Raw genomic sequence first — 17,943 nt, 5'->3', positions numbered from 1 at the left:
AGAGTAGGCCTATATTTGCAGGTTGGTTCCACCTACATCCCAACAAGGCAAAAATCCAAACCCAAATGGTTACAGCGAAATTGCAGGAAATTAGTAAGTGGAAGCAATCCTCACCATTTGCTTTGTAAAGAATACACCAATTAGGGGGTTAAGGATTGTGTTTTGATAAGGGCAATTCAGTGGCTGAAAACCTTAAGTCTTTTTGACACTTATTTTTTGATGATCTTTGGAGGAGCTGGTTAGCAGTGGCTAATACATCTACCAAGAAGACTAGAATTATGGTGGAGTGGATGCTGCCTTAGGATGATGATATTAAGCTGAACTTTGATGGGAGTAGCCAAGGTAACTCAGGATGTTTGGGCATAGGAGGAGTTCTGAGAAATAAGGACAGCAGCATCATATCTTTATTTTTAGGCCTGGTGGGATTAGGAGACTCTACAAGGTCTGAGTTACTAGTTGTTGTACAAGGAATCCAGGTTGCAAACCAGCTAGGGATAGTGCATTTGCTTATTGAAGGTGATTCTCAGGTGGTTGTGGGGTGGCTGCTGAATCTGGATTCTGTGGTCTGCGGCTGTAGAGACCTCCTTAAAAAAGTTAAATGGATAACAATGAATATGACAGAGTTCAGTGGGTGGGCAATCAGCAAATGCGATGGTTGATTCACTTTCTAAACAAGGGGTTTCTTGGGATTCTTTATTTTGGGCTACTTTATAATTCATGTTCCAGTGGAATTTGAGAATCTGTGATCAATGTTAAAGGAATGGTTGCATCCTGTGCCTCTCCTACTATTGCTTGTAACTCTTATCTGTTAGGGTGTTATGGGAGGGGGGTGGGCTACCCCCGTTGTGTAGCCCCATGAAGCAAAAAAAAAAAAAGCCAAAAAATAAAACAAAAAAAATTCATTCATAAAAAAAACATATTCCCTTGATTGAAATCTGCAATATCTTGGGTCAACCTATAAACCCTTGCATTGCTCTTTCTTTGTCCATATTTGTCAGATAGTTTTTCCCAAATCTTTTGTGTAGTAGGATAGTGCTGAACTATCCTAGCAATCTTAGGTGTCATGGAAGACGGCAGCCATGACATGACAAGTGCATTTTCCCTACACCAACTCCCATATGTGGGTGCCTCCAACATAGGTTTTTTGACCTGTTCATTGATATATCCCAATATTCCACAATTTGTAATGTGAAGTTTTGTTGAAATAGACCATTCCTTGAAGTTGTATTCATCCAATTCCAACCTAACATTTGTAAATGTAATTTGAAGGGTGAGAAAGCTAGGGTTCTCTATGTTGTAGAAACCCTCAGGGAGAAAATGGAGCAAGTAGCTGTGCTTCACAAATCCACAGAAAACTCAACTCTAGATGCAAGAGAAACAAGCCAAAACCAAGTGCTCTCTTTTGGTTAAACAAGAACCTACACAGAAACTTGAATCTCCCACTCAATGGATCTATAAATTTCTCATGAACTGTTCCTGATAACTGCTAGACCCGCCGTTTATAGGTCACTCTAGTAGTTCAAAGACTACTCAAAGCTTATCTATAAAACATAGTTGTCAAGGCGACGCCTAGGCTACAAGGCACCCTTGGAGGCTTGCCTCACCCAGTTGCCAAGCAGTTTTGTGCACTGGGTTATAAAATACTTTTATATTTTTAATTTTTTGACATTATAATTATAAAATAGACATTATTAAGCTAGAATATTTATTTTATGTGTTTATATACTAATTTATTTTTATTATTTTCTTATTTTGTTAGGGTTTAATCAACATAAACATTGCTAACTGCTGTATTGAACCCATGGTTCAAAGTATCGATACACCTCTATGTATTGGCAGAGGTGTATCGGTACTTATAACGATACTCCCCCTATATTTTTTTATTTCTTTGGTTTTCATTTCATTTTTAAATATATATATATATTATTTAAAAAAATGGGTCCCCGAAAGCACTTGTAAACAGGTATTGGGACCCCAAAGATACAATACAATTCACCCGATATGGGGCGTATTGTATTGAAATTTTGATACTTGATTGAACGCTCAAAAATTTCAAAACCTGAACCAATAAGCAAGGGAAGAACTAAAATTTTGTTTAATCAACACATTTTCTTCTTCCACATCTTCTTCTTCTACCTTTTTTTTTCTTCTTTCCTATAAGAAAAGTAGGGGTTCAGCCCCTATTTTTTTTGAATTTTCTTTCCTTTGTTCTTTTTCTTCTCATAAATTGTTGATTTTCTAGACTTAAACATGAAATTTATACTTCTCTTATGAAAATTATGAATAATTGTTAAGGAAAGATGGTTATGGAACCTAGGGAACTACCCTAGGATATATGGTTTTACTTAAAAAAATCCATCGTCTAGGCGACAAGGTGCCACCCTGTCCCCTAACCTCGCCTTGGCGCCTTGAAAACTATGCTATAAAATTCTCCTGAACTGTTCTTGGTTTCCCTGTATCTTTTCCAACAAATAAAGAAACCCTAAAAGGAGCTTCAGTAAACCACAAGCAGATCTAGGGTTTTTTACCAAGCTTCCCAACAGTAAAATAGGAGCACTTGACTGTTGGCAGGAACAGTCATATGGAATTTTAAGAGAAAAGAAGAGAAAAGAAGAGGAAGAACTGAAGAAGAACAAGAGAACAAAGAAAGGAGCAGCAGAACATAATCTGTCCAGCCCCAAAATGACATTTATATGGGAGATTTCAAAGATTAACATGAAAATACATAGCTTGCCCTCACTAGGAGGCGGCAAGAAAACAGAGTACATAATAAGTAAGGCCCATATAAGCCATATAAATGAAATAAAACATAACAGGGGCTAAATAGGCCAAAACCCCACATCATTTGGTCTTACAACAGCACCCCTAATAAGACCTCTAGAAATTTTTGTATTTCTTGTATTATATACATTGTAATCTTTGTACCTTTCTCGTTTGATAAAATCATTTTTGATCTATTAATTAATTTCTTATTCATTAATATTAAAATTCTCACTGACATTATTTTCATTTTTCTCAATAGTTGGTTTGCCAAATGCTGGACTACATGCTTAATCCATTCTAGGAATAAAAAGATGGCTCGTGATATTAGTTGGAAACACTGTACTATAGTGCAAGATGCAAAACGTGGAAGACGTGGAACTGTGCTTGTATGTAACTATTGTGGAAGAAGATACAATGGTGGTTCTGGGGTACATCATATAAAGTGCCACCTAGCAAGAATTGGCAAGGAAGCAAAACCCTGCCCAAATGTTCCTCCTCATGTTGAAGAGCTGATCAAGCGTGATCTTGGAGAAAATGTTCAAAGGAAGCGGAAACCACAACCTACTGCATCTGAGGATATACAGATAATGGACAGTTGTGATAATTCCACTAAAAGGAGCAGAAAAGTACATATAAAGCCCAAAATTTCTTTGTGTAGTTTAGAGTTATCAATGACCTTTTGTCCAAAGCATTTGAAATATAGCATCTTGAACTTCAAGCTAGGAACAAAATTGAATTAACTTTGAAGTTCAATATCCTTCCTGTTGTTCTTGGTTTTATCAATTCCATTAATTTTCACATACATTACATGTTATTCATGTAATTAATTATGATTTTCTTTTCAGGATGACAGGACGAAAGAGCAATTTGAAATGCAAGACAGAACTGAAGAATTAGTTATGTTCCAGCCTACTCGTAGTGTGCATGGGAACAAAGAAGGATCCCAATTTGAAGAAGCCTCATCTCATGTGGTACAGGTTTTTCATTGAATTCCTAAAGATGTTGTTAACTCTTTCTTGTCAACTTTCTTGTAGGGGAAGTATGCACTCTAGGTTACGTTTGTAGTACTTGAGTTATGCCAAATTGTCATTGACATAATGTCATGATAGGGATGTTTGATAACAGCTGAAGCAGTGTTTTAGAAGTGCAAGGGTCATTTTGATCCCAAGGTGCAAGGCGCAAGGTGAGGCGCATGCCTTTTTGAAGCAAGGTGTACAAATGCAAAAAATGCTAAGTTCAAAAAAGTGCAAAATATTAAAAATATTAAACACAATATTAATTAAAAATATTAACTTAAGTTTAAAAAAATGTTTTAAAAAGACCTATAATCTCAAATGAAAATAGATAAACATAACATTTCTGTTAGTGTAGGGGTATTTCTGTCTTTGTACTTATGTTGAGGTTGCTGATCTGTAATATTATAGTGGTGAGATTTCAGGTAGTCGTAGGGTAGGGTTTGTGGTGTAAAGTGTGCAGTCTTCAACAATAACAAGTGCTGAAACCAGTGTGATCAATGTGCTCAAACAGTGTGCAGTGTGCCGAATTCAGTGATAACAGAGTTCAGCAATGGGAGATAATAGTGATAGAAAATCTAATGTGATGATACCTACTGACTATCTGAATGTTCAAATGACCTCCATTAAACTGAATGGAGAGAATTATGTACCTTGGGCTAAATCTGTAGAAGTTTTTCTGAAAGCAAAGAAGAAGGTGAAACACATAAGGGAGGAGAAACCCTCCCCTGATTCTCATGAGTATGAAGACTGGGAATAAGAGGATGCACAAATTATCACATGGCTATGGAATAGTACGGAACCCAAGATTAGTGTAAATTTCATGTTTCTTGACACTGCCAAAGATGTGTGGGACCATGCTAAGAAGTTGTGTTCTGGTCAAGACAATACAACCAAAGTATATCAGCTGTATCAGGAATACTTTAATCTGCAACAGGGCAATCAGAGTCTTGAGGAGTACTATGCTAGTATGAGAAACATCTGTAATGAGTTGAATGTTTATCACCCCCTCACTTCTGATGTCAAAATTCAGCAACAACAGAGAGAACAATTTGACGTGACTCGATTTTTGGTGGGGCTAAAGTCTGAGTATGAACCAGTACGGGCTCAGATACTAGGAGGGTTGGCTCTCTCCCTTCTTTTGAAGAGGTGTTTGCTCGATTTCGGAGGACTTCTATTGGATCTAGTGAGAACTCTAATGTCTCAGGTAGATCAGCCTTTGCAGTGTCAAGGGGCCGTGGTGTTAGAGGTGGAGCTCAATCTGGCCGTGGTGGTAGCAGTGGTCCGGTATATGGCCGGAGTGGTGTGGTCGTACTGGAGGTAGAGATTCAGGGGGAACCCGTGGTAGAGGACGTGGCTCAGGTCTGAGGAGGTGTACTCATTGTGGTATGGATGGACATACCATTAATTATTGCTATGACTTGCATGGTCCACCCTCAAGTTGGGCCAATCATGCCATGACTAGTGACACCAGTTCCAGTTCTAGACAGGAGAATCGTTCAGCTGATCAGATGCCTCTTACATCCACAGATGGTTCTGGGAAGGAGATGATGAGTGTTCCACGTGATGAGTATGAGAGGTTTGTCCAATCCACATCTCAGTAGAACACAACTACCTTTGCACACTCAGGTATGACTTGTTTGGCATCTACACCCAATCCCTGGATTATTGACTCTGGAGCCTCCGATCACATGACTGGAACTCCAGGTGTGTTTTCTTCCCTCTCTCATTGCTCAACATCACAATCTGTTACCCTTGCTAATGGTTCTACATCCTCCATTTGTGGTGTTGGTAATGTTGACTTGGACCCTGTATCCCTATCCTCAGTTTTGTATGTCCCTAAATTTCTGTTTAACCTTATGTCTGTTAGTAAGTTGACCAAGTCACTTAATTGTTCCATTACCTTTTACCCTTATATGTGTGTTTTTCAGGATCTCAAGACGGGGATGAAGATTGGTGGAGGGCATAAAGCTGGTGGATTGTATTATCTTGACGGTGGTGGAAGAACATCAACAGCTCTCTAGTCATCTCTCTCCTCTCCAGTGGCATTGTTGATTTGGTCATCCTTCACTGAAAGTTTTGAAATCTTTGGTTCCTTCGTTGAGTCAACTTTCTATTTTAGATTGTGAGTCATGTCAGTTTGGGAAACACCATCGTGTTCCCTTTAGTTCTAGAATTGATAACCGTGCATTGAGTCATTTTTCTTTGATTCACTTGGATGTTTGGGGTCCTTATAAAGTGATGTCATACAATGGATATAGATATTTTGTCATTTTTGTTGATGATTTTTCAAGGATAACGTGGCTTTATTTAATGAAAGAAAGAAGTGAATTGTTTACCATCTTCCAGAAATTTTATGCTGAGATTCGCAATCAATTTGGTGTTCACATTAAAATTTTTCGTTCTGATAATGACCGTGAATATTTATCTTCATCATTTCAAGAATACTTGGACCAAAATGGCATTATACATCAGACCTCATGTACCTACACCTCACAACAAAATGGGGTGGCTGAGAGAAAGAACCGTCATCTCTTGGAAATAGCCCGATCCATCATGCATCACATGAATGTTCCCAAACCCTTTTGGAGTGATGCAGTGCTTACTTCTTGCTTCTTGATTAATCGGATGCCCACGTCTATCCTTGATGGTCATTCCCCATTTACTACCGTGTTTCTCACGTTGTCTTCGTTTCCTTTTTCTCCCTGGGTATTTGGGTGTCTGCTTGGTCCATAATCTAGGCCCCGGGAACGACAAGTTAGATGCACGATCCCTTAAGTGCATCGTCCTTGGCTGTTCTCGGACCTAGAAAGGGTATAAGTGTTACCATCCTAGTTCTCGACGTTCCTTTGTGTGTGCTGATGTTACCTTCTTTGAGTCTACTCCGTTTTTCTTGGGGTCTGGTGATGCTTCTTCCTCCTCATCACCTCTCCATCTTCCACTTCCAGTTACTGATTTTGTTCCCTTGTTCTAGCTGTGACCAAGTCCTTGCCTCCGGTGCCACCTTCTGTTGAATGCCCACCTATCCGTCAAGTGTATACACATCGCCCACGTGTACCGGCTGCTACTCCTCCGGCTCCATCACCGTCGACAGATTCGGCAGTTGTCTCTTCGCCTGCCCCGAACCCAGTATCTGATCTTGATCTTCCCATTGCCTTGCGGAAAGGTAAACACACTTGCACCCTTTATCCTATTTCTACTCATGTTTCACTCACTCACCTTTCTGCTTCCCATCGCCGGTTTATTTCTTTGTTATTCTCAGTTGTTGTTCCTAAGGATGTCTAGGAAGCCCTTGCCTCTCCAGGGTGGTGCCGTGCAATGGAAGAAGAGCTCTCAACTCTACTTCATAATCATACTTGGGAACTCACCGCTCTTCCTCTTGGGAAGCAGGCTGTCGGTTGTAAGTGGGTTTATACTGTTAAGTATTTGCCCGATGGTAGTGTTGAGTGCCTGAAAGCTCGATTGGTTGCAAAACGGTACTCCCAAATCTATGGTATTGACTACACAGAGACCTTCTCCCTAGTTGCTAAGATAGGGTCGGTTCGTGTTGTGATCTCTCTTGCAACTATGTATGATTGGCCCCTATATCAGCTTGATATCAAGAATGCCTTTTTGCATGGTGATTTGCTCGAGGAGGTTTACATGGAACAACCACCAGGGTTTGTTGCTCAGGGGGAGGATGGTAAGGTATGCAAACTCAAGAAGGCTATATATGGGCTTAAACAGTCTCATCGAGCATGGTTTGGTAGGTTCAGTGAGGTGGTAAAGAAGTTTAGTATGAAACAGTGCCAAGTTGATCATTCTGTCTTCAGTCATGACTCTCCGGCAGGAAAAATACTATTGGTGGTGTATGTAGATGATATTGTTATTACCGGGAATGATAAAATGGGCATTGACAGGTTGAAGACTTTTTCTACAGGAACATTTTCAAACAAACCTTGGTAAATTGAAATATTTCTTGGGGATAGAAGTAGCAAGGTCTAAGCACGGTATTAATTTGTGTCAGAGGAAATATGTGCTTGATTTGTTGGAGGAAACAGGTTTGTTAGGTGCTAAACCAGCTAAAACACCTATGGAAACAAATACTAAGCTGAGCAGTGATATGGGTGAAGTGTTTGTAGACCCTGGCAGATACCGATGACTTGTAGGTAAACTAAACTACGTAACCATTACTCGGCCAGATATTTCATTTGCAGTTAGTGTGGTAAGTCAGTTCATGCAGAAACCTCTGGTTCCTCATTGGAATGCGGTTCTAAGAATTGTGAGGTATTTAAAAGGGTTCCCTGGTCGTGGTTTGATATGCAAAAGTGGTGGAACACTTGAAATAGAAGGGTATACTGATGCTGATTGGGTTGGTTCTATGTCTGATAGGCGGTCTACAACAGGTTATTGCACTTTTCTGGGGGGTAATCTAGTGACATGGAAAACTAAGAAGCAGACAGTCGTGGCAAGAAGCAGTGCAGAGGCAGAATATAGAGCTATGGCACATACTGCTTGTGAATTAGTGTGGCTAAGGAACCTTCTACAAGAGATAGGATACAACATTAATACTCCAATGAAGCTCTATTGTGACAATTAGACTACAATTCATATTTCTTCTAATCCAGTGTTTCATGAAAGAACCAAGCACATAGAGGTTGACTGTCACTTTGTGAGAGAGAAGGTGCTGAATGGAGTGATAGGCAACATACGTTAATACAGGGAACCAGTGGGCAGACTTATTTACAAAAGGGTCGAGTCGGGGAAGAGTGGACTACATATGTAACAAGCTGGGATTATATGATATACCTACCAGTTTGAGGGGGAGTGTTAGTGTAGGGGTATTTCTGTCTTTATACTTATGTTGAGGTTGCTGATTTGTAATATTATATTAGAACTATTGTCCCTCACTTAAATAAGGGCACATGTGTCTTTTCCATTCTATTAATAATATAAAAACATGTCTGGCTGAATGGGGGAGTGATTTTTACCCTATATCGAACCAGACTTTTCTTCTCTCTTTTTCTCCTTTTTTCTCTCTCTCTTTCTTCCTCTTTCTTCTTGACTGTTATCAGACTAACAGGAATCAAAGGCTGGTCGAATTCCAACAATTTCAAACATATTTGAAATGAAAATTTATAAATAAAATCATGCATAACATATAAACATATTCAAGCATGTAAACTATTAATCTCTATTTTGTGATGTTAAACATTGTGTTTAATATTTTTTGGGAAAGTGGGAAAGAGTCAAATGCATGGAATCTAAGGATGTTGGTGAACCTCTTTGAAAAAGTGACAAATCTGAAGGTGAAGCTCAATAAGAGTGTGGTGGCCGAGGTCAACCTAGACCAAGAAGAGGTCAACTTATGGGCCAGGGAATTAGGTTGTTTACAAAGTGGATGGTCAATGAAGTATCTAGGACTCCCCCTTGGTGCCAATCCTAAAAGTCTTGGGTTCTGGAATCCAATAGAAAATTTTGAAAAGAAGTTAGCTGCATGGAAAATGAATTACATCTCTTTCGGGGGGGGGGGCAGGATAATTCTTGTTAGATCCACTCTAGCAAATCTCCCAGTTTATTATCTCTCGGTGTTTAGCATGCCTCAAGCTAATGGAAAAAAACTTAGAGAAGATAATGAGGGATTTTCTGTGGGAACCTGATGAGAAGAAGAGGGATCACTTAATCAGGTGGAAAGTGGTGACCAGAAGAAAGGAGCTTGAAGGCTTAGGACTAGGGAAGTTGAAGGAAGGGAATGAGGCCTTATTAGGGAAGTGGTTATGAAGATTCCCGCGTGAGACAGATAGGCTTTGGCACAAAGTGGTAACTAGTGTACATGGGCTCTCTGAGAATGGTTGGAATGCTGGAGTTTCTTGTAGGGCTTCTAGTTTCTCACCTTGGAAAGCGATTCACAAAGTTCTCCCGTCGTTTCTCAACCTCGTAAGATTTGATCTCAATTCAGGTAATAAAATCAGTTTTTGGGAAGATGTGTGGGTGGGCGAGAAATCTTTAAAAACCTTGTTCCCTTCAATCTTTGCCCTCTCCTCCAAGGCAAGCTGGTTGCTGATTTCATCTTCCCCTCCCCCTCCATATCTGGTTTTGCTTGGAATCTGGGTCTTCGTAGAGAGACAAGGGATTTCGAGATGGATTCTTTGTCTTCTTTGTTGCAGCTGATTGATGGGGTGTTTCTAGACATTTCTGAACAAGACACTAGGGTTTGGGCCCCCCACCTCTCTGGAGTCTTTAGCTGTGCTTCCTTTGTTATGATTCATTTGTCCCATGTTGGTAGTATGGGATGCTAATGTGAGGTATCCCACATCGGTAGTATGGGATGCTGTTGTGGGGTATATATGTGCTTGGGTTCCCTCCCTCTAACAGCTAGCTTTTAGGGGTGAGTTCTCCTAAGGCACATAACATCCTTCTTCAAATCCTTGTCCTATCCTGCTCAACCTAGGGTACCTTTCCCTGTAAAAGAAGTGTGGAGTCGCCCTATTCCCCATAAAGTGGGTGCTTTTTGTTGGGAGGTCTATCATGGTGCAATCAACACCTGTGATCGGTTGCAGAGGAAGAGGTCTGGCTGGTGCCTATCGCCTAATTGGGGCTTCTTATGTGAGACGAATGGTGAGACTACTTATCATATCCTTGTCTCCTGTCCTTTTGCTAGCAGTATTTGGAATTGGTTCTTTCACCGTTTTGGATGCAGGTGGGGATACTCCGGTAAACTTGGAAAGGCTTTTTGACCCCTCTACTTTCAGATGGCCAAAAGGAAGAGGGAGAGCACTATGGAGATGCAGAAGGGCAGCAGTAATTTGGGTATTGTGAGAGGAAAGAAACTTGGGAATTTTTGAAGAAAAGAAAAGATGCAAGAAAGAAATAATAGAAAGGATTGTGGTAAAGGTAACATCATGGGTAAAGTCACTGAACTTGTTTTCAGACTTTACAATGAATGACATAATTAGGAACTGGAGGGAAGTTGCTTCATCCTCAACTATTAAGAAGAAAGTCTTAAAGGAATGGGACCCCCCCTGAATCAGGATTACTCAAACTGTACTTTGATGGAAGCAGCCTTGGCAACCCGGGAAGATCTGGAATTGGAGGGTATTTAGAGGTGACAAAGGAAATGTAGTGGGGCTGTTCTCAGGCCCTATTGGTAGGGGTGATTCCACCACAGCTGAACTAAAGGCAGTGGTATTTGGGATCCAAAAAGCTAAGGAGATGGGGATGCGATAGCTTGTTGTGGAAGGCAACTCCAAAGTAGTGATAAATTGGCTAAAGCAAACTGAAGAAATACCCTGGCTGCATAGAAATGATATCAAGAAGATTAAAAACCTCTCCAAGGACTTGCAACTATCATTTTAGTGGACTCCAAGGGTGGCAAATAGATTTGCAGACCAGCTAGCAAAACAAGGGGCAAATATGTATCAATGTTTTTGGGCTCAGATGTAAGAATGAGAAATCATAAGTGATAGGTGGCAATTTAAATTTTAGTGGGGTAGCCGAGGCTACTCATAATCCGTAATTCACATCTTATTATTTTAATGAAATTCTCTTTACTGATAAAAAAAAAAACAAAAAAAAAGTGATGTTAAACATTACGCATTCCCGATTCTATGAGCCGCCTTTGTATCAAGCCCCATGAGGCAAGCCCAAACAAGTCCATATCAGGGTCTTAAGTTCTTAATCCTATAAAGAGGCTTTATAACTTTAAATGTCTTTTAAAAATATCTTTTAAGCATAAAAAGACATAAAAAATGCACAAATTTTCAAAAGTGCGTGCTTGGCTGAAGCACAAGGCACATGCTGGGTGTGCGCCTTTTGAAAGTGCTTCACCTGGGACCTAGGTGAGGCACATGCCCTAAAATGCGCCTCGCTTGCGTATTTAGGCATGCCATAAGTGCTCCTTTTATATCATTGTGCTGAAGCGGTTGAACTGAATGAATTATTTCCACCTTTTTGTGGATAAGTCATTAAATAAGTTTTTCCATGCTCTTGTAAATGGTAGAAGAGGGAATAATTGTGGAGAAATTAGAAGTGAACGGTGATATTTTGGTGGATCAGGAAGAGATTGCTAGATGTTTTGTGGATCATTTTAAGGCAATTTATAGAAGTCAAAATGATATGGGGATTACTGTGGAAGGATTGGATTGGCCTAGGTTGAACCTTGAATTTGCAAGGGAAGTTGGAAAGGATTTTGATTTGGAGATTAGGAGGGCAGCTTTTTTCAATGGATAGATCAAAAGCTCTGGGTTCGGATGGATTTATTATGGTTTTCTATCAACGTTGTTGGGAGATTATTAAATCAGACCTTGCGGCTGTTTTCGAGGAATTTGCTAAGGAACATTTTATCAGTCTTGCAATCAACTCCATTCTTTTTAGCCTTGATTCCTGAGAAGGGAGATGCAATTCAAATGAGAGATTTTAGACCCACTAGCTTGTTGACTGGGATTTATAAAATTTTGGCCAAAGTTTTGTCCCAATGATTAAAAGTACTCCTTCCTGATTTGATGAGCGATCTCCAAGGGGCTTTCATTCAAGGAAGACAAATTATAGACCAAATTTTGGTAGCTAATGAGTGTGTGGAAGACTTCAAGAGAAGGGGAGAGAAAGGATTAGTGTGTAAGTTAGACTTGGAGAAATCTTACGACATGGCTGATTGGTGTTTTTGTTGGACTTCTTGAGAAAATGTGGGTTTGGAGAGAGATGTTGTGGCTGGATTGAAGGGTGCTTGTCAACGTGTCATCATTCGGTTATAGTTAATAGAGTGGTTAGAGATTTCTTTCCAACTACTAGAGACTTGAGGCAAGGGGACCCCTTTTTCCTTTCTTATTTACCTTAGTAGCTGAGATGTTTAGTAGACTTATTTCAAGAACTGATAGGCTGGGTCTCTTTAGAGGTTGGAGGATAGGGAGGGAGAGGACGATTGTAACACACAGTTTTCTGATGACGCAATCATTTTTTGCGAGAGTGGAGATGCTTAGATGCCAAGGAATCTGAAGCATGTGATAAAATCGCTTGAACTCATTTCTAAACTGAAGTGTAATTTTGAAAAGAGTTGCATGGTGGGGTTGAATTTGGGGGAGGATTAGCTGGTTGGGGTAGCGGAGGCTTTAGGGTGTCTTACTGCTGTCTGCTAGTTGGCCATTGAAATATCTAGGTATGCCCTTAGGAGTTAACCCACAGGAAAGACACTTTTGGAGTCCAATTGTTGAAAATTGTACCAAGAAATTGTTAGCTTGGAAGAGAAATTACATCTCTTAGGGGTCGAATTACTTTGATAAATTAGAGAAGATAATGAGGGATTTCTTATGGGAGCCTAGTGAAGAAAGAAAGGATCACTTGGTGAGATGGGAATTAATGTGCAAATGCAAGGAAAAAGGGGGCTTGGGATTAGGCAATTTAGGGAAGAAGAGTGTAGCTTTGTTGGGTAAATGGATTTGGAGATGGCCTTTAGAGAGGGAGAGACTATAAGGTATAGATAATATTCATGGGTGCGAAGGTAACGGTCTGGGATGCTGGTGTTTCTCAGCAGGCCATCTTCAACTGTCCGTGGAAGCCTATTCATGGCATTCTTCCCCATATCCTAAGCCTTATAGTGTATGATGTGTGTACAGGAGATAGGGTTCATTTTTGGAAGGATGTTTGGGTTGGTAACTCCACTCTTAGGGACATTTTTCCCTCCTTATTTTCTCTGCCTTCTTTTAGAATGTTTCCTTTTCTCAGTCTTGTGGGTTCACTTGGAATTTTGGCTTCCAAAGAGATTTGAGACATTCAAAGCTTGACTAGGTTGCTTTGCTTCTCAAAATTCTTGGCCTTGTTTCTTTGGATCGCTCTAGACCCGATGCTTGTATCTGGACTCATAATCCGCTGGGTCTTTTTTCTTGTGCTTCTTTTTGTCTTGGCTGTGCACTGCCCCTAATGCTCAACCTCTATTTTGCAAGGAAATCTAGTCCAAATCCATCCCCCCTAAAGTGGGAGCCCTTTGTTGGGAAGTCTCTCTTGGGAAATACGACACTACAAATAACTTGCTAAAGAGAAGACCTAACCTTAGCATCTCTTCAAACTAGTGTTTCATTTGCAAAGCTAATGGAGAAAACTGTTACCATTTGCTAATCTCTTGCCCTTTTGTTGTACGACTCTGGGAAAAGATTTTTGGTCTCTGTTGATGCAAGTGGGCAATGTCATTGTAGATTGGAGGACTCTTAGACTCGACTACTTTCAAGTGGCCTAAGAGAAGAGGGAGAGTGTTATGGAGATGTGTTAGGGTTGCTTTGTATGGACACTTTGGGAGGAAAGAAATGCTAGGATCTTTAACGATAAAGAAAGGGATGAAGCTATTGTTTGGGAGTTTATTTTGAATAGGGCTATCATTTGGGCTAAAGCTTTGTATCTTTTCTCACAATTCTCCTTTGATGATCTTTGGAGAAACTGGGAATTGGCTGCAAAATCTTCCTTGGTCATGAACAAGCCTATAGCAGAATGGAAGCCCCCGGAAGAAGATTTTATCAAGCTAAATTTTGTTGGTAGCAACCTCGGTAAACTTTGATGGTAGGCCTGAAGGTTAGATTGTTGGCTTGTTCTCTGGTCTCATTGGAGTGGGTAATGCAATTAATGCAGAGGTTCAAGCAGTTCTCCAGGGAGCACAGATTGCTAAGGAGCTGAGCTTTGGGAGGTTTTTGATTGAAGGTGATTCTAAATTGGTAGTTTGATGGTTGAAGGAGCTGGAGGCAATAGCTTGGTCCTTTAGGGGGGCGATGAGAAGATTCAAATGGCTAGCTTCCAATGCTTTAGTGAGAGTTTAGTGGGAGAGGAGATCAGCTAATGGGCTGTGCTGAAGTTCGACCTGCCCTAGAATTCTGTCTTGTTCGTTGACTGTAAACTAAAGTGAACAACAAGAAGTAGGAGAGGAAAGAAGAGAGAAAAGAGAGAAGGTCTGGTTCGAATTAGAGAAAAAGTTATCCCTAGATTCGGCCAGACCTGTTATTATATTATTAACTTATTGGAAAAGACTTAAGTGCCCTTATTTAAGTAAGAGGCACTCAAACTAACATAACAATACACATCAACATTCTCAACAAGTACAAAGACCGAAATACCCCTTCACTAACACCACTAACACTCCCCCTCAAGCTGGTGAGTATATATCATATAATCCCAACTTGTTACATATGTAGTCCACTCTCCCTCGACTCAAACCTTTTGTAAACAAGTCTGCCCACTGGTTTCCCGTACTAACATATGCAGTTTCTATCACTTCATTCAGCACCTTCTCTCTCACAAAATGACAGTCAACTTCGATGTGCTTGGTTCTTTCATGAAACACCGGATTGGAAGAGATATGAACCGCTGCCTGATTGTCACAATAGAGCTTCATTGGAGTACTGATGTCATATCCTATCTCCTGTAGAAGGTTCCTTAGCCACACTAATTCACAAGCAGTATGTGCCATGGCCCTATATTCTGCTTCTTGCCACAACTGTTTGCTTCTTACTTTTCCACGTTACTAGGTTACCCCCAGAAAGGTGCAATAGCCTGTGGTAGATCGTCCATCAGACATAGAACCTGCCCAATCAGCATCGGTGTACCCTTCTACTACCAGTTTTCCACCACTCCTGTACAGAAAACCACGACCAGGAGCTCCTTTCAGATACCTCACAATCCTTAGCACTGCATTCCAATGTGGGACCAAAGGTTTCTGCATGAACTGACTCACCACACTAACCGCAAATGAAATATCTGGCCGAGTAATGGTTAGATAGTTTAGTTTGACTACAAGTCGTCGGTATCTGCCAGGGTCTTCAAATACTTCACCTATATCACTGCTCAACCTCGTATTTGTTTCCATAGGTGTCTCAGTCGGTTTAGTACCCAACAACTCTGTTTCTTCCAGTAAATCAAGCACATATTTCCTCTGACACAAATTAATGCCATGCTTAGATCTTGCTACTTCTATGCCCAAAAAGTATTTCAACTTGCCAAGGTCCTTTGTCTGAAAGTGTTCCTGTAGGAATGCCTTCAATCTGTCAATGCCCATTTTATCATTCCCAGTCACAACGATATAATCCACATACACCACCAATATTATTTTGCCTGCCGAAGTGTCAAGACTGAAGACAGAGTGACCAACTTGGCACTGTTTCATACCAAACTTCTTGACCACCTCACTGAACCTACCAAACCATGCTCGAGGGGACTGTTTAAGTCCATATATAGCCTTCTTAAGTCTGCATACCTTACCATCCTCCCCCTGAGCAACAAACCCTGGTGGTTGCTCCATGTAGACCTCCTCGAGCAAATCACCATGCAAAAAGGCATTTTTGATATCTAGCTGATGTAGAGGCCAATCATACATAGCTGCAAGGGAGATGACGACACGAACTGACCCTATCTTAGCAACCGGGGAGAATGTCTCTGTGTAGTCAATGCCATATGTTTGGGAGTACCCTTTGGCAACCAGCCGCGCCTTCAGGCGCTCAACACGACCATCTGGCAAGTACTTAACACTATACACCCACTTACAACCGACAGCCTACTTCCCAGGAGGAAGAGCGGTGAGGTCCCAAGTGTGATTATGATGCAGAGCAGAGAGCTCTTCTTCCATAGCACGGCACCACTCTGGAGAGGTAAGGGCTTCCTGGACATCCTTAGGAACAACCACGGAGGATAACAAAGAGATGAACTGGCGATGGGAGGCGGAGAGGTGAGTAAGTGAAACAAAATTGGAAATAGGGTGAAGGGTGCAGGTACATTTACCTTTCCGGAAGGCAATAGGAAGATCTAGGTCGGAGGCTGGTGTCGAAGCTGGAGCTGGATCTGTCGACGGTGATGAAGCCGGAGGAGCTGCAGCCGGTACATGCGGGCGATGTGTATACATGTGACGGATGGGTGGACGGTCAACAGACGATGGCACCAGAGGCAAGGACGTAGGCATGACTGGAACCAGAGGAGGTGGATCAGCCACAGGAAGAGGAAGAGGAGGTGGTGATGTGGAGGAAGTAGCATCACCGGACCCCACGAAGAACGGAGTAGACTCGAAGAATGTAACATCAGCACATACCAAGGAACGACGAGAATTGGGATGATAACACTTGTACCCTTTCTGAGTTCGGGAATAGCCAAGGAAGATACACTTCAGGGAACGTGCATCTAACTTGTCAGTCCCGGGACCCAGATTATGAATGAAGCAGACACACCCAAATACCCGAGGAGGAAGCGGAAACGGAGACGTTGGGGAATAAGACACTAAAAGGAGAACGACCATAAAGAATAGACGTGGGCATCCGATTAATTAAGAAACAAGAGGTGAGCATTGCATCGCTCCAAAAGGTTTTGGGAACATTCATGTGGTGCATGAGGGAGCATGCCGTTTCTACAAGATGTCGGTTCTTTCTCTCAGCAACCCCATTTTGTTGCAGAGTGTAGGCACAGGAAGTTTGGTGTATAATGCCATGTTGGTCCAAGTATTCTTGAAAAGATGAAGACAAGTATTCACGACCATTATCAGAATGGAAAATTTTGATGTGAACGCCAAATTGATTGTGGATCTCAGCATAAAATTTCTGGAAGATGGCAAATAATTCACTTCTTTCTTTCATTAAATAGAGCCACGTCATTCTTGAACAATCATCAACAAAAATAACAAAATATTTGTATCCCTTATATGACATCACTTTATAAGGACCCCAAACATCTGAATGAATTAAAGAAAAAAGACTCGACACACGGTTATCGACCTTAGAACTAAAGGGAACACGATGGTGTTTCACAAATTGACATGACTCACAATCTAAAACAGAAAGTTGACTCAATGAAGGGACTAAGGACTGCAGCACTTTCAGCGAAGGATGACCAAATCTACAATGCCACTGGAGAGGAGAAATGGATGACTGAAGGGCCGTTGACGTTCTTCCACCACCATCAAGATAATACATTCCACCGGCTTCATGCCCTCCACCAATCTTCATCCCCGTCTTGAGATCCTGAAAAACACACATAGAGGGGTAAAATGTGATGGAGCACTTAAGGGACTTGGTCAGCTTACTAATAGACATAAGATTAAATGGAAGCTTAGGTACATATAAAACAGAGAATAGGGATACAGGGTCTAGGTCAACATTACCAACACCACAGATAGATGATGTGGAGCCATTAGTAAGGGTAACAGATTGTGATGTTGAGCAATGAGTGAGAGATG

General features: G+C 41.0%; 1 protein-coding gene across 5 annotated transcripts in view; it reads left to right on the top strand.

Annotated features, from left to right (window-relative positions):
* The window catches only part of LOC104611441 (uncharacterized), a 70,483-nt gene that overhangs the window by 13,588 nt on the left and 38,952 nt on the right, over positions 1-17,943 (top strand). For 3 of the 5 annotated variants that reach the window (XM_088899943.1, XM_010278479.2, XM_088899942.1), the window contains 2 exons: positions 3,023-3,389; positions 3,609-3,740. In XM_088899943.1, the coding sequence (XP_088756069.1) occupies positions 3,075-3,389; positions 3,609-3,740 (447 nt within the window). In that variant the 5' untranslated portion in view covers positions 3,023-3,074. The remainder of the gene's footprint in view (positions 1-3,022; positions 3,390-3,608; positions 3,741-17,943) is intronic. The other 2 variants (XM_088899944.1, XM_010278480.2) reach the window with 1 other exon arrangement.

Source organism: Nelumbo nucifera, chromosome 3, assembly GCF_055504915.1.
Source record: "Nelumbo nucifera cultivar China Antique chromosome 3, China Antique-T2T, whole genome shotgun sequence".
Taxonomy (NCBI): domain Eukaryota; kingdom Viridiplantae; phylum Streptophyta; class Magnoliopsida; order Proteales; family Nelumbonaceae; genus Nelumbo; species Nelumbo nucifera.
Note: the sequence above shows the minus strand (reverse complement) of the source record. Positions and strands in the feature narration are given on the sequence as shown.